At 33.1% G+C, this 18153-nt stretch overlaps 1 protein-coding gene across 1 annotated transcript; it reads left to right on the top strand.

The window, feature by feature from the left end:
• The first annotated feature begins 16207 nt into the window (after positions 1-16207).
• On the top strand, positions 16208-17934 carry LOC118048234 (salicylic acid-binding protein 2). The gene is made up of 3 exons (XM_035057834.2): positions 16208-16749; positions 17242-17382; positions 17466-17934. Exons 1-3 carry the CDS (start codon positions 16375-16377, stop codon positions 17742-17744), a joined length of 795 nt encoding a protein of 264 aa, XP_034913725.1. The 5' UTR covers positions 16208-16374; the 3' UTR covers positions 17745-17934.
• The last annotated feature ends 219 nt before the right edge of the window (positions 17935-18153 follow it).

Below are 18153 nucleotides of genomic sequence, written 5' to 3'. Positions count from 1 at the left end.
CCTCCTATCTCTTCTTTCTTTAGCTATTCACGTGCTTTTTAATCGGCTTGTCATGCACATCTCGAAAATATTTTTATTCCCAATAATACATTACCCAATGCACACACACAACCCTCTCTTGCTATATAATAAATAATTTCTTTCTAATGTCATGGAGTTCAATTTTTTTCACTAAAAGTTATCTTAAACCTTGCCTAATCAACCCTTGCGATTAATGTCGAAGCATTGACATGTTAACCAGACTTAATTTTCTTAGGAAAAACTATTTTTTTTTTTCTTCGTCGTTAAGCCTTATGTGATTTCTAGTATCTATCGTCTTTCCGATATCAAGACAACCTTTAAAAAATTTCTAAGAAAAATAAATATATCTGGCATCTTTTTTTTAGAAAGGAAAAAAGTTTGGCTTAAGGAGTCGCCACTTAGTATTATGGTCACTAGAAAATCTTGCTGGTCAATAGAGATTCTATAATACAGGACTGGCTACGCAAAATGGAAGATATTATCACCCCTTAAATGTCCTACCTGAGATAGGCTGCATTACTGGTTTTATCTTAAATTGCTTAAGGTATGTTTTATTATGTTTTTTATGGTTAGTTTATAATATTCCTAACTCTACTACTAGTTAATATTCGACTATGAATACTTCCAACTCTCACGTTGATAAATATTACATAACCAAAAAAAGTATAGTATTCTTGACTTTAGCACCATTGAACAAATCAATAAAATTTGGATTCAAAGCAAAACATATCTTTTTATTATTTTTTTTAAAGAAAAGACAGGTATGTATCACATACCATATTCGCATTTCACAATAAAAGTCTACAATCCAAATACACAATAAAGTTGGTAAGAAAAAAGGTGTGAGGGACCCATAAATAAATAGTAAGGATCCCTGAATTTTTTTAGAATTTTATGATATCTAAAAAGGCCTCCTTAGCTAGATATTAAGATTAAAAAAAAAAGTGAAATTAAAGGGGAATGGCATAATAGTGTGTTTTGTCAAACACACCCTTAGCCCAAAGGAAATTGGGTTGGTTGGGCCTGTGGCCCAGGCCTAGCCTGGTCTTAATAGTTTTTGTTTTCTTTTTTTTAAAGGTGGGTTTGGATCTGGCCCAGCCATATAGGCTGGGCTGGATCCAGCCGACCTAGCTTGGTTACCAACCCTACCTAGTGACCAATCCAGTCATTATCAACAGACGTACATGAATTGTTCACTCATGCTTGCTATAGAAACTAGGTAATTAAAAAGCCAAGGGGGAAGAAAGAAGACTTACCTAGTGTGACTATTGCTGGAGGCAAAACTGATGGCAATGGTTGGGTGGTTCTGGAGATTGGTGGCTGGGCAATCGTCTCAACCTTTCTTTTGTTCTTCTGTGTTTCATCTTTCTCTCTAATCATTTTCTTTCTTTGTTCTCTCCATTTCCATCTTTGGCTCCCTCTATTTTCTTTTATGTTCCCCATCTTGTGACAATAGCTTTCCTTTGCTTTTATATGGATCATCATCGATTCTAGGATAATGATCATATGGACAAAGATAAGTAGGATTTGAGTTTGTTCCATGTTTGGATGGGATAAGGACTCTTGCTAGATTGTTGGTGATTATCTCCTTTACATTTTAATGGCGCATTGTGAGGTGAAAGAGGACTGGAAAAATGGGATAGCTTTGGCTGTGGTGATGGGTCTAATAGAGGCCATCATCATTTTATTCTTATTTTCCCTTTTTTTGTAGACGAGTTCCTCTATTCCAAAAAGGAAAAGGATGAACAATCCTCCTTGGAACGATATCGTTTCTTTAGCATAAATAGACATCTTCATTTTTCCCTTTAAAGTTCTGACATTTAGCAAATGGGCACTTATTCATGGAAATTCTCTTTTCTATATAATTTCACCCCCTGGGTCAATTGCAATTAGGCCCTTAGATTTCAGCATCAATTACAAAATAGTCCTTAGTTTCAAATATAATCAATCGAGTCCTTAATTGACTCCTTAACTTTTAATTCTTTTAAAATTACCATTGAAAAAAATCAATTAACCCCTATATAGTATCACCGCTTATGCACTTCGGTCCCTAGAATTTAATTTCTTGCAATTTTAACCCAAATTGACCTCGAACTTTGATATTTACTTAATTAAGCCCCTAAATACCTTAATTAATTAAATCAAAGTTTAATTAAGTCCCCAAACTTATCAATTCTTCTAAATTTTTTTGTGAAAAGTACTTTCAAATTAATAATTTCATCCTTATTAGTCCTCAAACTTTCAATTTGTGTTGTCTTAACCCCAATTCTCAAATTATTTTTAATCCGTTCATTTGTTTTTTTTTTTTTTTGGAAATTCAAAAATTGGGTTATGATAATTGCCCCGCTCTTTATAATAATTATTATGCCAAGACATTGAAAAAATTCATTTTCTTTTAGCTTTGCATAGTAAATTTATAAAGAAAAGTAGACAAGAAAGAAAACCTTTACTTCTTTCAAAAATCTTGACAACTTCGAAAGTAGTAAACTGACAGATGACCTTCCTTGAGATAGTGAAATATAAAAAATTAGTCATTTGAGAGGCAACCCACCTTGTCAATAAAAAATCCATAAATTTTAGAAATGGTCTAATTGTTCTAGGTGATCTACCCATTAGTGAAAAATACAAAGATTTTTTGGAAGTGGTCAAATTGCTCTAGGCGACCTACCTGTTGGTCCAAAAACATGGATATTTTTTTAAAGTGATCTAATTGTTCCAGGTGACCTACTCGTTGGTCAAAAATACCGAGATTTTTCAACAGTTGTCTATTTGTTCCGACGACCTGGTCGTTGGTGAAAAATATAAAAAATTTTCATAAGTGGTCTAATTATTCTGGGCGACCTGCTCATTGGTGAAAAATACAAAGATTTTTCAAAAATGGTCTAATTATTCCAATCAACCTACCCGTTAGTGAAAAATATGAAGATTTTCTAGAAGTGGTCTAATTGTTCTAGGCAACCTGCCTGTTTTGTATGAAATAAGAAGATTTTTTAGAAGTGGTCTAATTGTTCCAAGCGACCTGCTTGTTGGTGAAAAATACACAAAAGTTTTAGAAATGGTCTATTTATTCCAGGCAATATGTCTATTGGTGTTGGTGAAAATGTTAGAGACTTGACTTTTCAAAAGTGGTCTAATTCTCATGGACAACCTAACCATTAGTGAAAAACTTAAAGGTTTATTTTTCAATGCTAGTCTCATTGTGATGGGTGACCTTTCCATTTGAAAAATACAAAGATTTTTTTAGTGGTCTAATTCTTATGGGAGGCCTGCCCAAGTAAAAAATTTCTCAAAAGTGAAAAATTTTCAAAAGTATTTTCAATTTTTGGCCATTTTGAGGTGGCCTTCCTATTAATGGATCCTATCAAGGATTTCTCTTGTGAATTTTTGCAAAACATATTGTTCAATATTTAGGAGTTAGATAATATGCATGCATCTTTATCTGATTTGAAATATAGGCCCTCATTTCTTCTCAATCTCATTGTTGCTTGATTGGTGAGCTCTTGCTATTTCTAATTTAAGCTCTCTTGGTCATTTGGCTTCTAGCCCACTTCAGTTGGCTTATATAGGTCTCTTTTAGAATATTTGTAATTTTAAGCATCTCAGCTTTTATGGTGCCAGTTGTGACCTATTTATTTGCTAGAAATTTTGTCTCATTAATCAATTTTAGAAGATCATTCATTAATTCCTTATCTCACTGCTAAAAACATTTGGTGTCACTTGTTTAAAAGATTCAAATTGCCTCTTGTAAACAACAATGCCTCATTGTCTCGTTGTAGGAAATGTTTTTTTTTTACTATTACTTCGAAGGGATCAATTTACCTTTTATGTACAATAATACCCCCTTGTATTGATCATTGCCCCTAAGTGTGCTCTGTTAGAGACTCAGACAAATAATGGTTTTAAGTAATCATTCTCTCCTTGGTCCCTCTTTTTGGTTATACTGAAGAAATCTTTGTCTAGAATGAATCTTGAAATCTCGATCTTGTATTTTAAAAACAAAAATTGTTTCAATGTGAGTTTAAAATTATTTGCTTTTGAAATCTTATAACTCCTTGATAATGTTTCTTAGAAAGGAGATAATTTGTTTTTGTGTTGGTGATATTTCAATTGGGAAAGGTACATCATAAGGTACCTTATGTTTTTATTGGTTTCAAAGCAAGAAGCTCGAGTAAAAGCTCAAGGTTTTGTTTGAGAAAAGTTTCTCTCTTTTTGAACCCTTATTATCAGCATGAATAGCTTGTTTCTAGCTTCTTTTCGATGTCACAACTCTTATGACCATAGGTTGTGGTTCTTGGCTATAAAAGAAAATGATTCATAAAGCTTAAAAAAGTATTTTAAGGTTTCAAATATTTAGGATCGTTATCATCAGTTTAACTCTTTGTGTCTTTCAATCTTTCTTTTTTTACCGTTTTTCTTTTATTTCCCTTTTTTTTCATTATTTTGGTTGGTCATCCTCATTTTGTCTTAACTATCACATTTTCTTTTGAATTGGGCATGCTCCCTAGCTTTTGAGTTTCTTGGGTTGTTTTGCCCTTTTGGCTTTCTCACAGTTTTTTCATCATTATTGATTGTTGGCATTTCATTTGCTCCTAGTATGTGGTGTGATCCTAATCATGATTTTTTATTAAAAAAAAATTATTCAGGCTAAAAAAGGGACTACCAGGGGTATATTTATTTTAGAATATGAAAGAGATAACAAAGATGGTTTTTCCTCATTTCAAGTGTAAGCAATTAAAATCAATAAACTTTAACCTCGTCTAGTGTAATGTTTTAGACTTTACAAAGAGATGTATTTCATGAATCCATGAACAATGAATCCACTATTTATCATTATGCATATATTTAAAACACTTGGCTCAAGAGACATGGTGTGAGGGTGAAGGTTCATTTTTCTATTCATACTCTCTGGTTTAGAGTTTGGTCACCTCAATGAAGAAGTTGTTTGATTCATTTGACATTCTACGAATAAAATATCAAATGTTATTTTAAATAAATATCAAATCATTTTTGAAATAAAAAAGGCGAGTTCAATTTTTCAAAATTTCATTTGGGGAAAACATTGTGGTAAAAGAAATTAATTGAGTATATGAGATCATGCAAGGCTACAAAGATGTACTTGTGAGTTCTTATAAGGAACCTCTTTCAGGATTTATGAAAATGAATAATATTTGACTGTAAATTAAAGAAAAAGATAGAATTGAAGGACAAACTCATTTTTTCATTGAAACTTTAGAAAAGAGGTTTAACAACAAAGACTTTATGCCAACATCTTAAGCTATGGTTACTAGCAAGGTAATACATAAAAGGGATAAACTTTTAGCAACCATTAATTGGAATTTTTTAGAATCTCCCAATCTTCCCTCTCCTATGAATTTATCAAAAAAGGCCTTTTTTCTAATAGTCAATTGGAGTCATATGTAAACCATTCTTGGCCTAATGATATTATAACTTCATCATCAGGGCGATAGATTTCTAGGGACCAATGTGGAGAAGTTAGCTATTAGAGGGGTAGGTGTCTTTGTTTTGATAGTTTTTTCTCTTGCCTTTGTAACCACCTTTAACTTTGCAAACCTTAGTTTCTTTTCCTTTTCTAGTGAAACCTTTCTCCTCATTCGAGTCAGCAATCTTACCCAACCAGATGGTTTATTCAATCCTCTCAGTTATGACAACCAGTTCAATGAAATGTTCTGCAAAGCTTCTAACCAAATATTTAAAGTACGAGGCCTTAAAGGTGTAAGAAAATAAACTAATCATCTCTCATATACCAAATGAGGGCAGCATCACTCAAGTTGTCTTGAAAGAAATGAATTAACAGTTTCTCATCATAGACCACCTCAGTCATTTTATTATAGTATGCTTTGAGATGAATTATAGGGCATTGAGTTCTGATATATTTGAAAAATTATGTCACTTTAAACATTTTAGGAATGACCATAGTGGGCACCAAACACATCTCAGCAGCATTTATAAAATCATATAGGCTAGTTCCCTCAATTGTCCTTATCCTTACTTCTAGGGCAACCAATTTTTCCAAGCTATTTTCTTTTACCACCTTGTCTTTTTTAGATTCCTTCATTGTAATAAAGCCCATAGTAGACAACATTCTTATAGGATATGCTAGTTGAGCAAATTAGAATTACATAACCTATTGAGATTCATATGGCACCACATTTTCCCCTTGATTTATGGATTGAAAGAAGCTGTAGGCATATGTGGAGGCTAAGCTGTGAATGTTGCTTTTTTTAATTTAGATCCTAAAGCCTGTTCAAGTATATTAGTAAACCTTGTGACTTTTTCTTTAAAACTTTCTAACTCTTTTTGGCTTCTAACTGGGCTTTTTCTTTGCATTTCATTTGTTGTTTTCATAGTCGAGTGTTATAGGTGTGTTTCAATGGGGAACCTATATTTCAACATGCTAAATGAAAATCATGCAAGTAGACAAAAGTGATGATGTTATCAATAAGAAAAATGGACATTCAATATAGACTCACCCTTCACGAGGTGACAACGGTCATTATTCATGGATTTTAGAGGCCTGATGTCATCATCATGCCAACAAGGGGATCCTTGTCCAGTCTTGCCTAAGTTTGAGCTTTTAATAAACCTTTCAGCTTTCAATTCAAGTTAATTCCTTTTTTTGTCAATTGTAGCAACTCATACTCTTGTATCCTATGTGATGTTCAATTGCCACCCAATGGTCTTCGAATTCAAGATGTCACATGTTGGGCTTGCTATAGTGAGATTACACAAGGTACAACCTAGTAGGTAGGTTCTAGTTGTTAAGTGCATTAAGAGGTAGGTTACTATCTAGTCTCAAAAGGTCTCTCGCATGTTCAGTAATCATCCTTGAAAGGTCAATATAAGATCATCATACTAACCACTTTCAGGTAAGCAATCAATAGAGAGTTGGATGGTTTCATGAGTCTTACTCAAACTAAAGTCATTGAGGTATCGTTACTTCCTCACCTATCCTAAATTTTAAGGTGTATGTTCTTAAAGTGATGTATAACAATAAAGATGTGTGCTAAAGCTGTAAAAAAACAATAACCAAATAAGCACAACATAACAAACATTATAACAATTGACAAACAAAAGGCGAAGTTTAATGTTAAGATCATTAGGAACCCTTACTAGTCAATAAAGATTCTATAGTACAAGATTAGTTACTGAAAAAGAGAAGATATTATTATTCCTTAAGTGTCCTACCTGAGATAAGTTGCATTGTTGGTTTTGTCTTAAATTGCTAAAGATATGTTTTATTCTGTTTTTTATGGTTTACCTATAATATTCCTGACTTTACTGATAGTGATTATTCGACAACGAATACTTCCAACTCTCGCATTAATAAATATTATGTAACCAAAAAAAAATGGTTTTCCTAACTCTAGCACTATTGAATAAATCAGTAAAATTTGGATTGAAAGAAAAACATATATAATTTTTTTTAAAAGAAAAGGATAGGTATGTATCACATACAAGATTTGCATTTCACATTAAAAGTCTACAACCCAAATACATAATAAAGTCAATAAAAAAAGGTGTGAGGGACACATAAATAAATAAAAAAGAATCCCTAATTTTTTATTTTTTTTTAATTTTATGATATCTAAAAAGGCCTGTTTGGCTAGATATCAAGATAAAGAAAAGTGAAATTAAAGGGAAATGGCATAAGAGTGTGTTTGACCTTAACCCAAAAGAAATTGGGTTGGTGGGCCTAAGGCCCAGACCTAACCGGTCTCAATAGTTTTTCTTTTTTTAAGGTTTGGATCTAGCCGAGCCATATGGGCTGGGTTGAATCCAGTCGACCTGGCTTGGTTACTGACCCGACCTAGTGACCAAGCCGGTTATTATCAGCAGGCGTGCGTGAATTGTTCATGCATGCTTTCTATAGGAACTAGGTAATTAAAATGCCAGGGGGGGAAGAAAAAAGGCATACTTGGTGTGACTGTTGTTAGAGGCAAAACTAATAACGACGGTCGGGTGTTACTGGAGACTAGTAGCTGGGCAATCATCTCGATCTTTCTTTCATTCTTTTATGTTTCTTCTTTCTTTCTAGTCTTTTTTTTTGTTCTCTCCCTTTCCCTCTCTAGCTCTCTATATTTTTCGTTGTCCTTCCTCTTTCTTGTGGTTTTGTGTCTTCTAGTTTGGACTAGTGGTCTGCTGTAAGGGAGAGCAAAGATCTCCTTCTGGTTTATTATGTTGTTTTTTTTTTTTTACTCTCTGAGTTTTCTCTCTAGCTCACTCTGTTTTCTTTTCTGTTTCCCCCCTTTGTGACACTGAGTTTCCTTTGCTATTATAGGGATCATCCCTGATTCTACCAATAAGCTCTGCCTCTTATCTTCTAAGATAATGATCCTATGGACGAAGATAAGCACAGTTTAAGTTTGTTCCATATTTGGATGGGATGAGGACACCAATAGTCTTGCCATCTTTGGACTGTTAGTCATAGCCTCCTTTACGTTGTAATGGCTCATTGTGGGGCGAAAGAGGATTGAAAAATGGAATAATTATGGTTGTGGTAGGTTTAACAGAGGCCACCATCATTTCGTTCTTCTTTTCCCTTTTCTTGCAAACGGGTTCCTATGTTCCAAGAAGTAATAGGATGAACAATCCTCCTTGGAACAACATCGTTTGTTCGGCTAAAATGGGCATCTTCATTTAGCCCTATAAAGTTCTAACATTTAGCAATTGGGCTCTTATTCATGCAAATCCTCTTCTTCTTCTTTTTTTAATTTTTCCCCTGGATTTCAGCGTCATTTACAAAATAGTTCTTGGTTTAAAATTTAATTAATTCGGTCCTTAATTGACACTTCTACTCTTAATTGTTTCAAAATTACCCCTGAACATATATGTGTGTGTTACGATGTCACGGTCGCACAAATTAATTACCCTAGCTTAAAACACAACACACAAGATAGTATAGACCAAGCAAGGGGTTAATCCCATAAGGAAGGTTCAAGTCAGATTTTTCTACTAGATCATATGCAATTTAGGGGAGGTTGGACGTTATCTAGGATAAAGCAAAAGAAAACAGAAAACTATCAAGTGAAATTAAATAAAATCAGAAAATTATAAAGAGAACAAACCCTGGTCACAAGTAAACATCCACCTACAAAAATCAAATCTGGTCATGGAAACAAAACATCAATTTATATTCTAAATATTTATTCTTTCTTAACATTAGTTAGTTAACGGATCCGCCGTATAACTAACCCTAACCATCAAACAATCATAGTATCCACACTAGTAATTTAATTCAACTACAGCCTTAAGAACTAGATAAGTTAATTAATCAAGAAAACATAATTGTTCGCAATCTATGTTTGATTTGATTGAATGTTCTCCCTAAGATTAATAACATAGATTTGCCACAATTATTAAACTTAGTTGCTTCATAAGTTCATATACCGCAACTCGAATTTTGATATCAAACTTAGCAATAGATTACCTATAATAATAACTTAGAGTCTGCTCTAACAATTAAAATAAATAATCATATAAAAAATAAGCATAGGAGAACAAACATATTCATCATATAAACTGAAAAGAAAATGTACAATAAATCTCACAGTTCTTGCAATCTAAAGGTTTCCATGTACTTACAACCAAGAAAAAGAGTTTAGCATTGCATGTTTGTTGAACAACTAATCAAAAAGAAGGAAGAATGCATGACTTCAGGTTTCTTAGAGGAAGGGGGCGTTTTTATCTTCTTGGCAAGTTGCCCCCCTTCTCTTCTCTCATTCTTTTTATATCCTAAGAAACCTCAGTCTCTATTTTACAAAATAATCCTCCCTTAAGTAGACAATTTATATTTAAGTACTTCAATAACTATTTTTTAAAAAAGAGAGAAATAGCCTTGCATGAAATCTTCAAGCTTTGACTTAGAGGAGCTCAATTGCTTAAATAAAAACTTGGATGTCAGTTTAGATTCTTCATAATGTAATTTGGACTTGTTTCTTCACAAAACCTGTTTGCTGGAAGTTGTCATCTTTGACAAATCATATCTCCCTCATATGACATTGTTGTTATCTGAAATTTGGAGCGTTGATAGGTCTTTGAGTCAAAAATCCAAAAAAATTGAGTTTGCATCAATTGAACTTCTTTAGCTCCAGATATTCAAGTTGGAATGACCAAACGTCAACACTAGCACATTACTCGATTTAACTTTAAAGGTTGCAATTTCCATGTTTTTCTTGATTTTATTTTTTGAATTAGATTTCTATAAAGGTATGGATGTTAGCTTTTTAATATCACTGGAATCACTTCATTTCGACCTCTAGAGCTCATGCTCTACACAAAACATCGACTGAAGATTAAATATGTCAATTACCTCCAATTTACTCATTTTTGCATCTTTCATCCAAAAGTGCCTTCAAAACATAAAACAAAGAATATTAAGGCATTTTTTATTTAAAACATAGGCAAAACACTAGTTAAATGTAGGTGAAACTATCAAATAATATGGTTGCATCAGTGTGTGTGTGTGTGTGTGTCCAATTTACTAATTACACACAAACTTTAAAATCTTTCTTTCATTTTCATAATATAAAAACCATATTTCTCAACAAGTCAAATTGCATAACTCACATACTCAACCTTAGTATCAATCACATAACCTCCTTCTGACATAAATTTATCAACTAATATATAATTACATCAAATTTCATTCAATTCTTTCATTTCCCTTACTTTACTCATGGTCGCCCTAAGCCTACTAACCATTCTATGATTTTTCTTCAATTTTGAATCCAATTCCACTTAATCTAACTCAATTACTCAAAAACCCTAGTATTTCATTCCCTAAGCATTAAACACAAATTAACAAGAAATTGAGTTACTATAAAACTTTATCCAATGATTTGGAACAAAAATTAGAAATTCTTTGCAATTTTCTTCTTCTTTCCTCTATTTCTCTTCAAATTTCTTGTTTCTTTCTCTCTAAAAATTGATCTCTTGATTTCCCCTAACCCCAAGCAAATTTATGTATAATTTTCTCTCACTCATATTCACTTAAATCACTCCCAAGTCAAACCTCACCCTTAGTTTCAAAGAGAAGAAGAAGAAATTAAAGAAAAAGATGAACTTCTCTCTCTCTCTCTTTTTATTATAGCAGCCAGCCCTAATAAAGCGGAGAGGGGGTATTTTCAAAATTTTAAAAAATGTCATTACTGTTCGCTTCAGTGTTATTTTAAGTGTACCCAACCATAAATATTTTCTCAATTTAACTTTTGGGAAAACTTCACCTCAATTGATGGATTGTTTGTTTATTTTTAATAATTATTTCCTCCTATCAAGAATTTCTATACTTTGACACTACTTTACTAATTCTAGACTAGAGGGTCCGTAAACATTCCATTTGATTAAACTTATTTATTTTTAGTCTAATTTTTCCAAAGCCATTATATTTTTATTATTTATTTTTTACTAAGTCAGGGGTTTACACCATGTCTCAATAAAGAATCTCCATTGCAAGTTTCCATGTCTCTTGTCGCACGTATGCGGCGTCGCAGCAAAAACACCCCCCTCAAAATCTATCTAATGTGGAAAATGTGGGGAGACAAGGAATTATTATCTTTTATTAGTGGAAAAATAGAATGGGAGTCGCCACCTAGTATTTTGGTCACTAAGAACCCTAACTGATCTCAAAGATCGGGTATGGGGAATGGTTGCGTAAAAAGAAGGTACTAGCACCCCAAATATGTTCTACCTAAGGTAGGCTGTATTTTTTAATTGTTTGATAAAATCTAAGATTTTATCGTTTTTTCTAGTTATTGGTTCGTGTATGGTTTAAAAAAAGTTATCTTCAGTAAAGAGATCCTTATCTTATCGGGTAAAACCTAACCGTTCTAACATCAACAAAAGAATTTAATATCTTGAATACGTCTTACATATAAGATCATAACCCTAGATATTAAAAGAAAATAAAATATTTTTTTGGAGTTTTTTTTGAAATATTGGTCTAGCTCTCATGACTTTAATAAACTGGTTATTAAAGCCAAAATACATGCTAATATATATTTTTAAAGTTTTTCTTTGTTATATGAAAGTACAATATGATTTATTTTTATTTTTTTTAAAAGACTTGGCCGTATGCATGAAAAAAATATATTTTTTATGTTTTGCACAAGACCGAGTATTTTAATACTGAATTTGTATCTTTACAGTATAAAAATACAAACTGATATTGATTAAAATATAGATATTAATTAAAATGCACTAAAAAAATTGCAGAAAATCACCGATTTTTTTGAAATAATTTTTGAATTTTTTTGGCTGGGCCCAGCCCGGCCCATGTTGCTGGGCTGGACCCAGCCGCCCATAACTAAGTCGTGCACGCGTAAAATTCTACGCGTGCATGGAACAGTGCGAACATAGGCGGAGGCATGGCAAAGGCTGGGGTGGGCTTTAGCCTAGGTCAAAATTTTATCAATATTTTTTAGCTAATTTTATGTAAAAAAAATTTATAATTCTCAATTAAGTTATCAAAAAATTCTAAAAATTTACGTGGAGCCTTCTAATATGATGCTTTAGCTTATGTTAAAATTTCAGAATTTTTGAAGAAATTTAAAAATTTGATGAAAAATCACAATTTGATCAGTTTTACGTTATTGAACGTAATTTTCAATCCGACCATCAGATCGAGTTGAAATTTTACGAGAAATTTTAAAATATATTGAATAAAATCTAGTTACAATTTTAGGATGAACGAAGTTTGGTAGTGCTAACAAAAAAAAAGACCGTTAAATAAAAGCAATATGACTCATTAAGAGTAAAATGATTATTTGTCATTCAAAAATAAAACAAATCAGCTCCTCCTTCCTTTTATATGTTGCCGACTGAGCAGAAGCAGAATAAAAGAAGAAAGAAAAGAAAAGGCGAGAGAGAAATAGAAAAAAGTAAGGGAAAAACATAAAAAAAATTCCAAGAAAAAAAAAATAAGAAGTAAGAGAATAACCTTGTAAACTTACAAAGTCCAACTTATAAAACATTAATCTAAGAAAGAATCAAGCGAAGGAAGAAGAAATTAAAAGAGGAAAAAAAATTAATTACTTTGTTTTCCAGTTGACATGAGATTGTTATTTTATTCCAGTTGAAGGGTTGTTACAATATCGATTCAGATTTGATTATGGATGAATTATATTCTACAAAAACATTGAAGGATGTAACTTTAATAGTGAGTTTATTTTTATTTTCACTTTAATTTTTATATATTTTCAAATTTATTTTTTAATATTTTGGATAGTGTATTTGAATTAAAATTTTATTATTAATTTCAAAAATTCTTGTACATGAGTTAATAATCAATCTTAAAAAATATTTATATATTTATTTAATAGCCCAGAACAAAAAAAATTTATGGCTCCGCTTGAGTGCCAAGGCAATTATATTACCTTTGCACTGTTCATCCTTCATTTTTGGCAGATAGCTGAAGACCCCTGGTTATTAACAGAGAAAAAAAACAAAACGGCGATCTTTTGGCTTGCTTTCGTCTCCTGTTTCTTTTTTATTTTCTAGACAAACCTGGAGTCAATTGTTGCGAAGAAAGGACATGAACATACCTGGTTCTGTAGAAAAGAAACCGGTGGTGATGCTGACCTCCTCTGCTGTCTGTGTTCTCTGCTCCGTTGTCCGGTTTCTCTTCCTTTGCTCTTCTGTTCCGGTCTCCTTGTTCGGCCTTGCTTCGTTTTTTCTTAACTCTTTTCTCTTGTATTTCCCTCTGTGCTACTCTTCCTTCCAACCTCCCTCTCTCTGTCTTTCTCTTTCATCCGTTCTCTTCTTTTTCTCTATCCTATCTCCCTTCAAAACTTCTGTCAACTTTCCCCTCCCTCTGTTTTCCTTTCCTTTCCCTTCTGTCCCCTCTCGTTTTTTTCTTTTCTTTTCTTTCCTCTGTCTCGTTCCCCCCTGGTTTTCCCCCTTATCTTCACTCTCTCCCCACAGTATTTCTGCCACTTTTTTTTCTCCTTTTTCCTCAGTACTGTCACTCTGCTCTCTACTCCCTTCTCGGTTCAGTCTTCTTCTGCTGCTTTTATAGGTCAGAGAAGGCTTTGTGCTGGTAACGGCTGGCTTGATAACGGTTTGCAGAGGGATGATAGCCGTGAAACACGCCCCTTGATGGCTCCATTGCTAACGTCTCCTTCCATTATAGTCACCGATTCACAGCTGTTTGAAGACCATTAATGGTGGAAACGGCGCCGTTTGGGTTCTTCTAATTTGGCCCTTGAAGTTTTCGCTGTTTTATAATCAAACCCCCCGACAAAATTGTAATTGTGTCCCTTACTTGTAGCGTATTTTCTGTTTTGGTCCTTGTTTCGAATTGTTTCAATTAAGTCCCTAATTGGCACTCAAACTTCAATAATTATGCAATTAAGCCCCTAATTTGACCAAATAAACTCTTTAAAATTATAATTGGACCCCAGAACTTTAATTCCTTCCAATAAAAGCCTAAATTGACTTAAACAATCAATTGTTTTGCAATCAAACCCTCTATAAATTCAATTAAACCTTGAATAAAATTTAATTGAGTATATAAACATCTGATTTTGAACTTTTCTTTCTTTTCTTTTAAAAAAAATTGAATTTTCCTTGTCCTCAGAGCTCTCATCAGTAAAAAATATACTGTTAAATTTTAATCTTTTATATTTTTGAACCTCCTAAATCAATTTTAATCTTTCTTAGACATTCCAACATTCTTTTCTTGCTTTTATTATTTTTTATTTCTTTCAAATATATTATTTATTATTTTTTGTTGTATTTTCTTGATTTTTGTGTGGGAATTCAAAAATGAATAACAACATCTTTATTACGATTCTTCAAATCTCTGAAATCACTTATCTTCAAAGGATCTTCTCGGCTACTTACCTCCAAAAAAATTATAGATCTTTCTCCAAAATGCTCATGAGATATTTTTCTCTAAAATCAATTCCCTAATGCATAGATATCATTTATTTTTATACTTATTTTTTTATGACTTATACCGCTTTGTTTAACAAGCAAAACAATTAAACTTTTACAGTAGAGACATTAACAAAAATTTAAAAACAAAAACTCCCAGGCGTAAACAAAAGATAAAGGTAAAATTCTCATGTCGCATAGCCAAAAAGGTAATGTAAATATTTTCTCCCCTGTTTTTGGTAAAAGTTTGCTTTGTGGAGATAGCCAGAACAGGAAGAAGTGGGTGTAGGCCCCGTCAAATCCATATGAATGCATGCTAAAGGAGACTTGCATCTTGAAAAAGACTTCTTGAATGGAAGACGGTGTTGCCTTTCCAAATTGATAACTTTCACAAATTTCTCCACCGACTAATTTCTTTTACACCATAACTTTCAGTTTATTATATGTCGGCTAAAAAATTGGTAATTGTATAAAAAAAATATAAATGTTATTTTTTATGTGTATATTATGAAATATTTGAAAAGTGGATCAAAACCTCCATCAATGCATCAAACTAAATTAATCAATCACCATAAACATTAATAAATACATACATGCCTAGTGGTAAGAGTTTGAAATAAAAAAGTTTGCTCCCTTTATAGTATTATGTTCGAGTTTTATGATTGCTCATATAATGGCTACTAGAAGCCTACAAGGTCGTTAATTTCAGGGTTCGTGGGATTAATTGAGGTACGAGCAAGTTGACTCGGACACCAATATTAATCAAAAAATAAATAAATAAATACATACATATATGATAAAAGTATAATCATACACAAAATAATTGCATGTTAAGTTCAACATAAGAGTATATTTTAAATAATTGTGTTAAATTCAAGACATAATAATAATAATAATAATAATAATAATAATAATAATAATAATAAGATTGCTTCCTTGTCATGTGTTAAGTTCAACATTAATGACAGGTGACTACATTTAATTTAATTATATATGACGTTTTTTTTTTTTTTGTTAAGAGAATCAAATACCAAAAGTCAAACAAAAAAATAATAAGAAGGAAGAGTTGTTTTTGGATTTGAGTTAGTTTTAGATCCTCAACTATTCTTCTCCGTTATAACCCAAAAACAAGGCTACTTTCATCTTCATTTACGTTATCCATTACTAGATGAATATTACTACATTTTACCTATTTGTTTCGTAATTATAAATTTATATAGAATTTATAAGATAGACTGAATCCACCCATAATTTATCTTTGTTGACCATGGAGGTGGCTGATATTCCTCCAAAGAAATCTAGAATAACTGACTTGTCAACGAATACAACATGGCCTAGATGGTGCTTGATGAAAAATAGGCCACTTGGACTGGACGTTTCCAACTTCTCAGATCGTCTTCTCTCCCGATATATTCCACCGAGCAATAGCAAATATCAGTATCAAACCACAGCATCAAAAGAATGGGAGAGATCAACAATCAAAAAAAGCATTTTGTTTTGATCCATGGTTCAGTTGCAGGAGCCTGGATATGGTACAAGGTCAAGCCAAGGCTAGAGGAAGCTGGCCACCGTGTCACAGCTCTTGACATGGCTGCATCAGGTGCGAACACACAAAAAATTGAAGAGGTTCGCACTTTTGATCAGTATAATGAGCCCTTGATGGAGTTCATGGCCAAATTACCTGAAAATGAAAAGGTTGTATTGGTGGGGCACAGTTTAGGTGGCTTGAATCTGGCTTTTGCTATGGAGAAATTCCCAGAGAAGGTTTCTCTTGCTGTTTTTCTTACTGCAATCTTGCCTGATACCGTGCACCAGCCATCTTATATGTTAGAAAAGGTACCTCTCTGTTCTAATTATTATTGTTGTTGTTATTAAAACCCCTTTTTCCCTTTCTAATTAAGATGATCATGCACGAAAATGGGTTGATCTATTTTGTTTGGTTTCTCCATTCCAGTAAATGCTATGAATAACCCTAGGTTTGACGAAATCCGATTTTGAAAATAGAATAATTTTTAAGGTCTTGAGACTCTCTTTTTTCATCAAAGTATTTCTTAGTTCACTGATGATATCAATTCGAACAGTATCAAATCAGATGGAATCACAACCCTCACATTAGTTATTGAAGAGTATGAGGGAGATCGGCCTCTTGTATATAAGATCTAATGAAAGATCCAAAAGGCTAAAAGGGATAATTGGTATTGGAGATGCTTGATTAGCTTCAATCTTTTGCTTAATTCAAGATGAGGTTTTAATGCACACACATGCAAATGTAAAAGTCATTATCAATCATGTTCTAACATCAAAATGATATTTTGGCCTCCTTGTTAGTTTGCTGAAATCGGTCCCAGGGACGAAGAGTGGCAAGACACTCTGTTTTCATTCCATGGAACCCCCGAAGAACCGCATACATGTGTTCACATGGGATTTGAGTTTATGAAGTGCAAGCCCTTTCATCTTTCCTCCGCTGAGGTACACAAATCTTTCTTAAAAATTATGAATCTTGGACTAGTTTTCATTGTAATAACCAGTTATGATACTGTTCTTGTTCGCAGGATCTCGCTCTGCAGATGCTCTTAAATAGACCAGGATCGATGTTTGTGGAAAGCCTGTCCAAGGCAAAGAAGTTCACTGATGAGAGATATGGATCAGTGCCGCGAGTTTATATTGTTTGTACTGAGGATTTAATGATGCCTGCTTCATTTCAGCGCTGGATGATTGAGCAAAATGGGGTAAAGGAAGCGATGGAGATTCCTGCAGATCATATGCCTGTGTTTTCCACGCCTACAGAACTCTGCCATTCTATACTGGAGTTGGCACGCAAGCATGCTTAGATTGCGTATACGCCGCCGCGTATCCTTAGCTGGTGTGCTTTTTATGTATGTGATAGTTGTGCAGCCCATCCTGGCTGCATTTGCTTCGGATTTGTGTTAGATTGTAGAAGGAATCGGGTTGTTTTTATTTTTTATTTTTGGCTATTAAAGAAAAAGAAAATAGGAGAAATAAATGGAGATGGATTGAGTTTGTTATGTGTGTTCACAGAGAATTCAAAAGATTTTAACTTGACCTAGCTACTTGATAAGTGATGATTGGGAATGAAAATAATCCTGATCAGGTTGACGTGCCCTGTGTTTTTCCTGGAAAGTGAAAGAGGAGGTCTCTTAACTCTGGTGGGGAATGGTGGTAGAACCTGGAGGCGATGTAGTTGTGACCAAGAACTAAGGCAGTTGGAGGGTTGTCAGG

Source organism: Populus alba, chromosome 5 (assembly GCF_005239225.2).
Source record: "Populus alba chromosome 5, ASM523922v2, whole genome shotgun sequence".
NCBI lineage: Eukaryota > Viridiplantae > Streptophyta > Magnoliopsida > Malpighiales > Salicaceae > Populus > Populus alba.
This window is presented reverse-complemented; position numbering and strand designations above follow the sequence as displayed.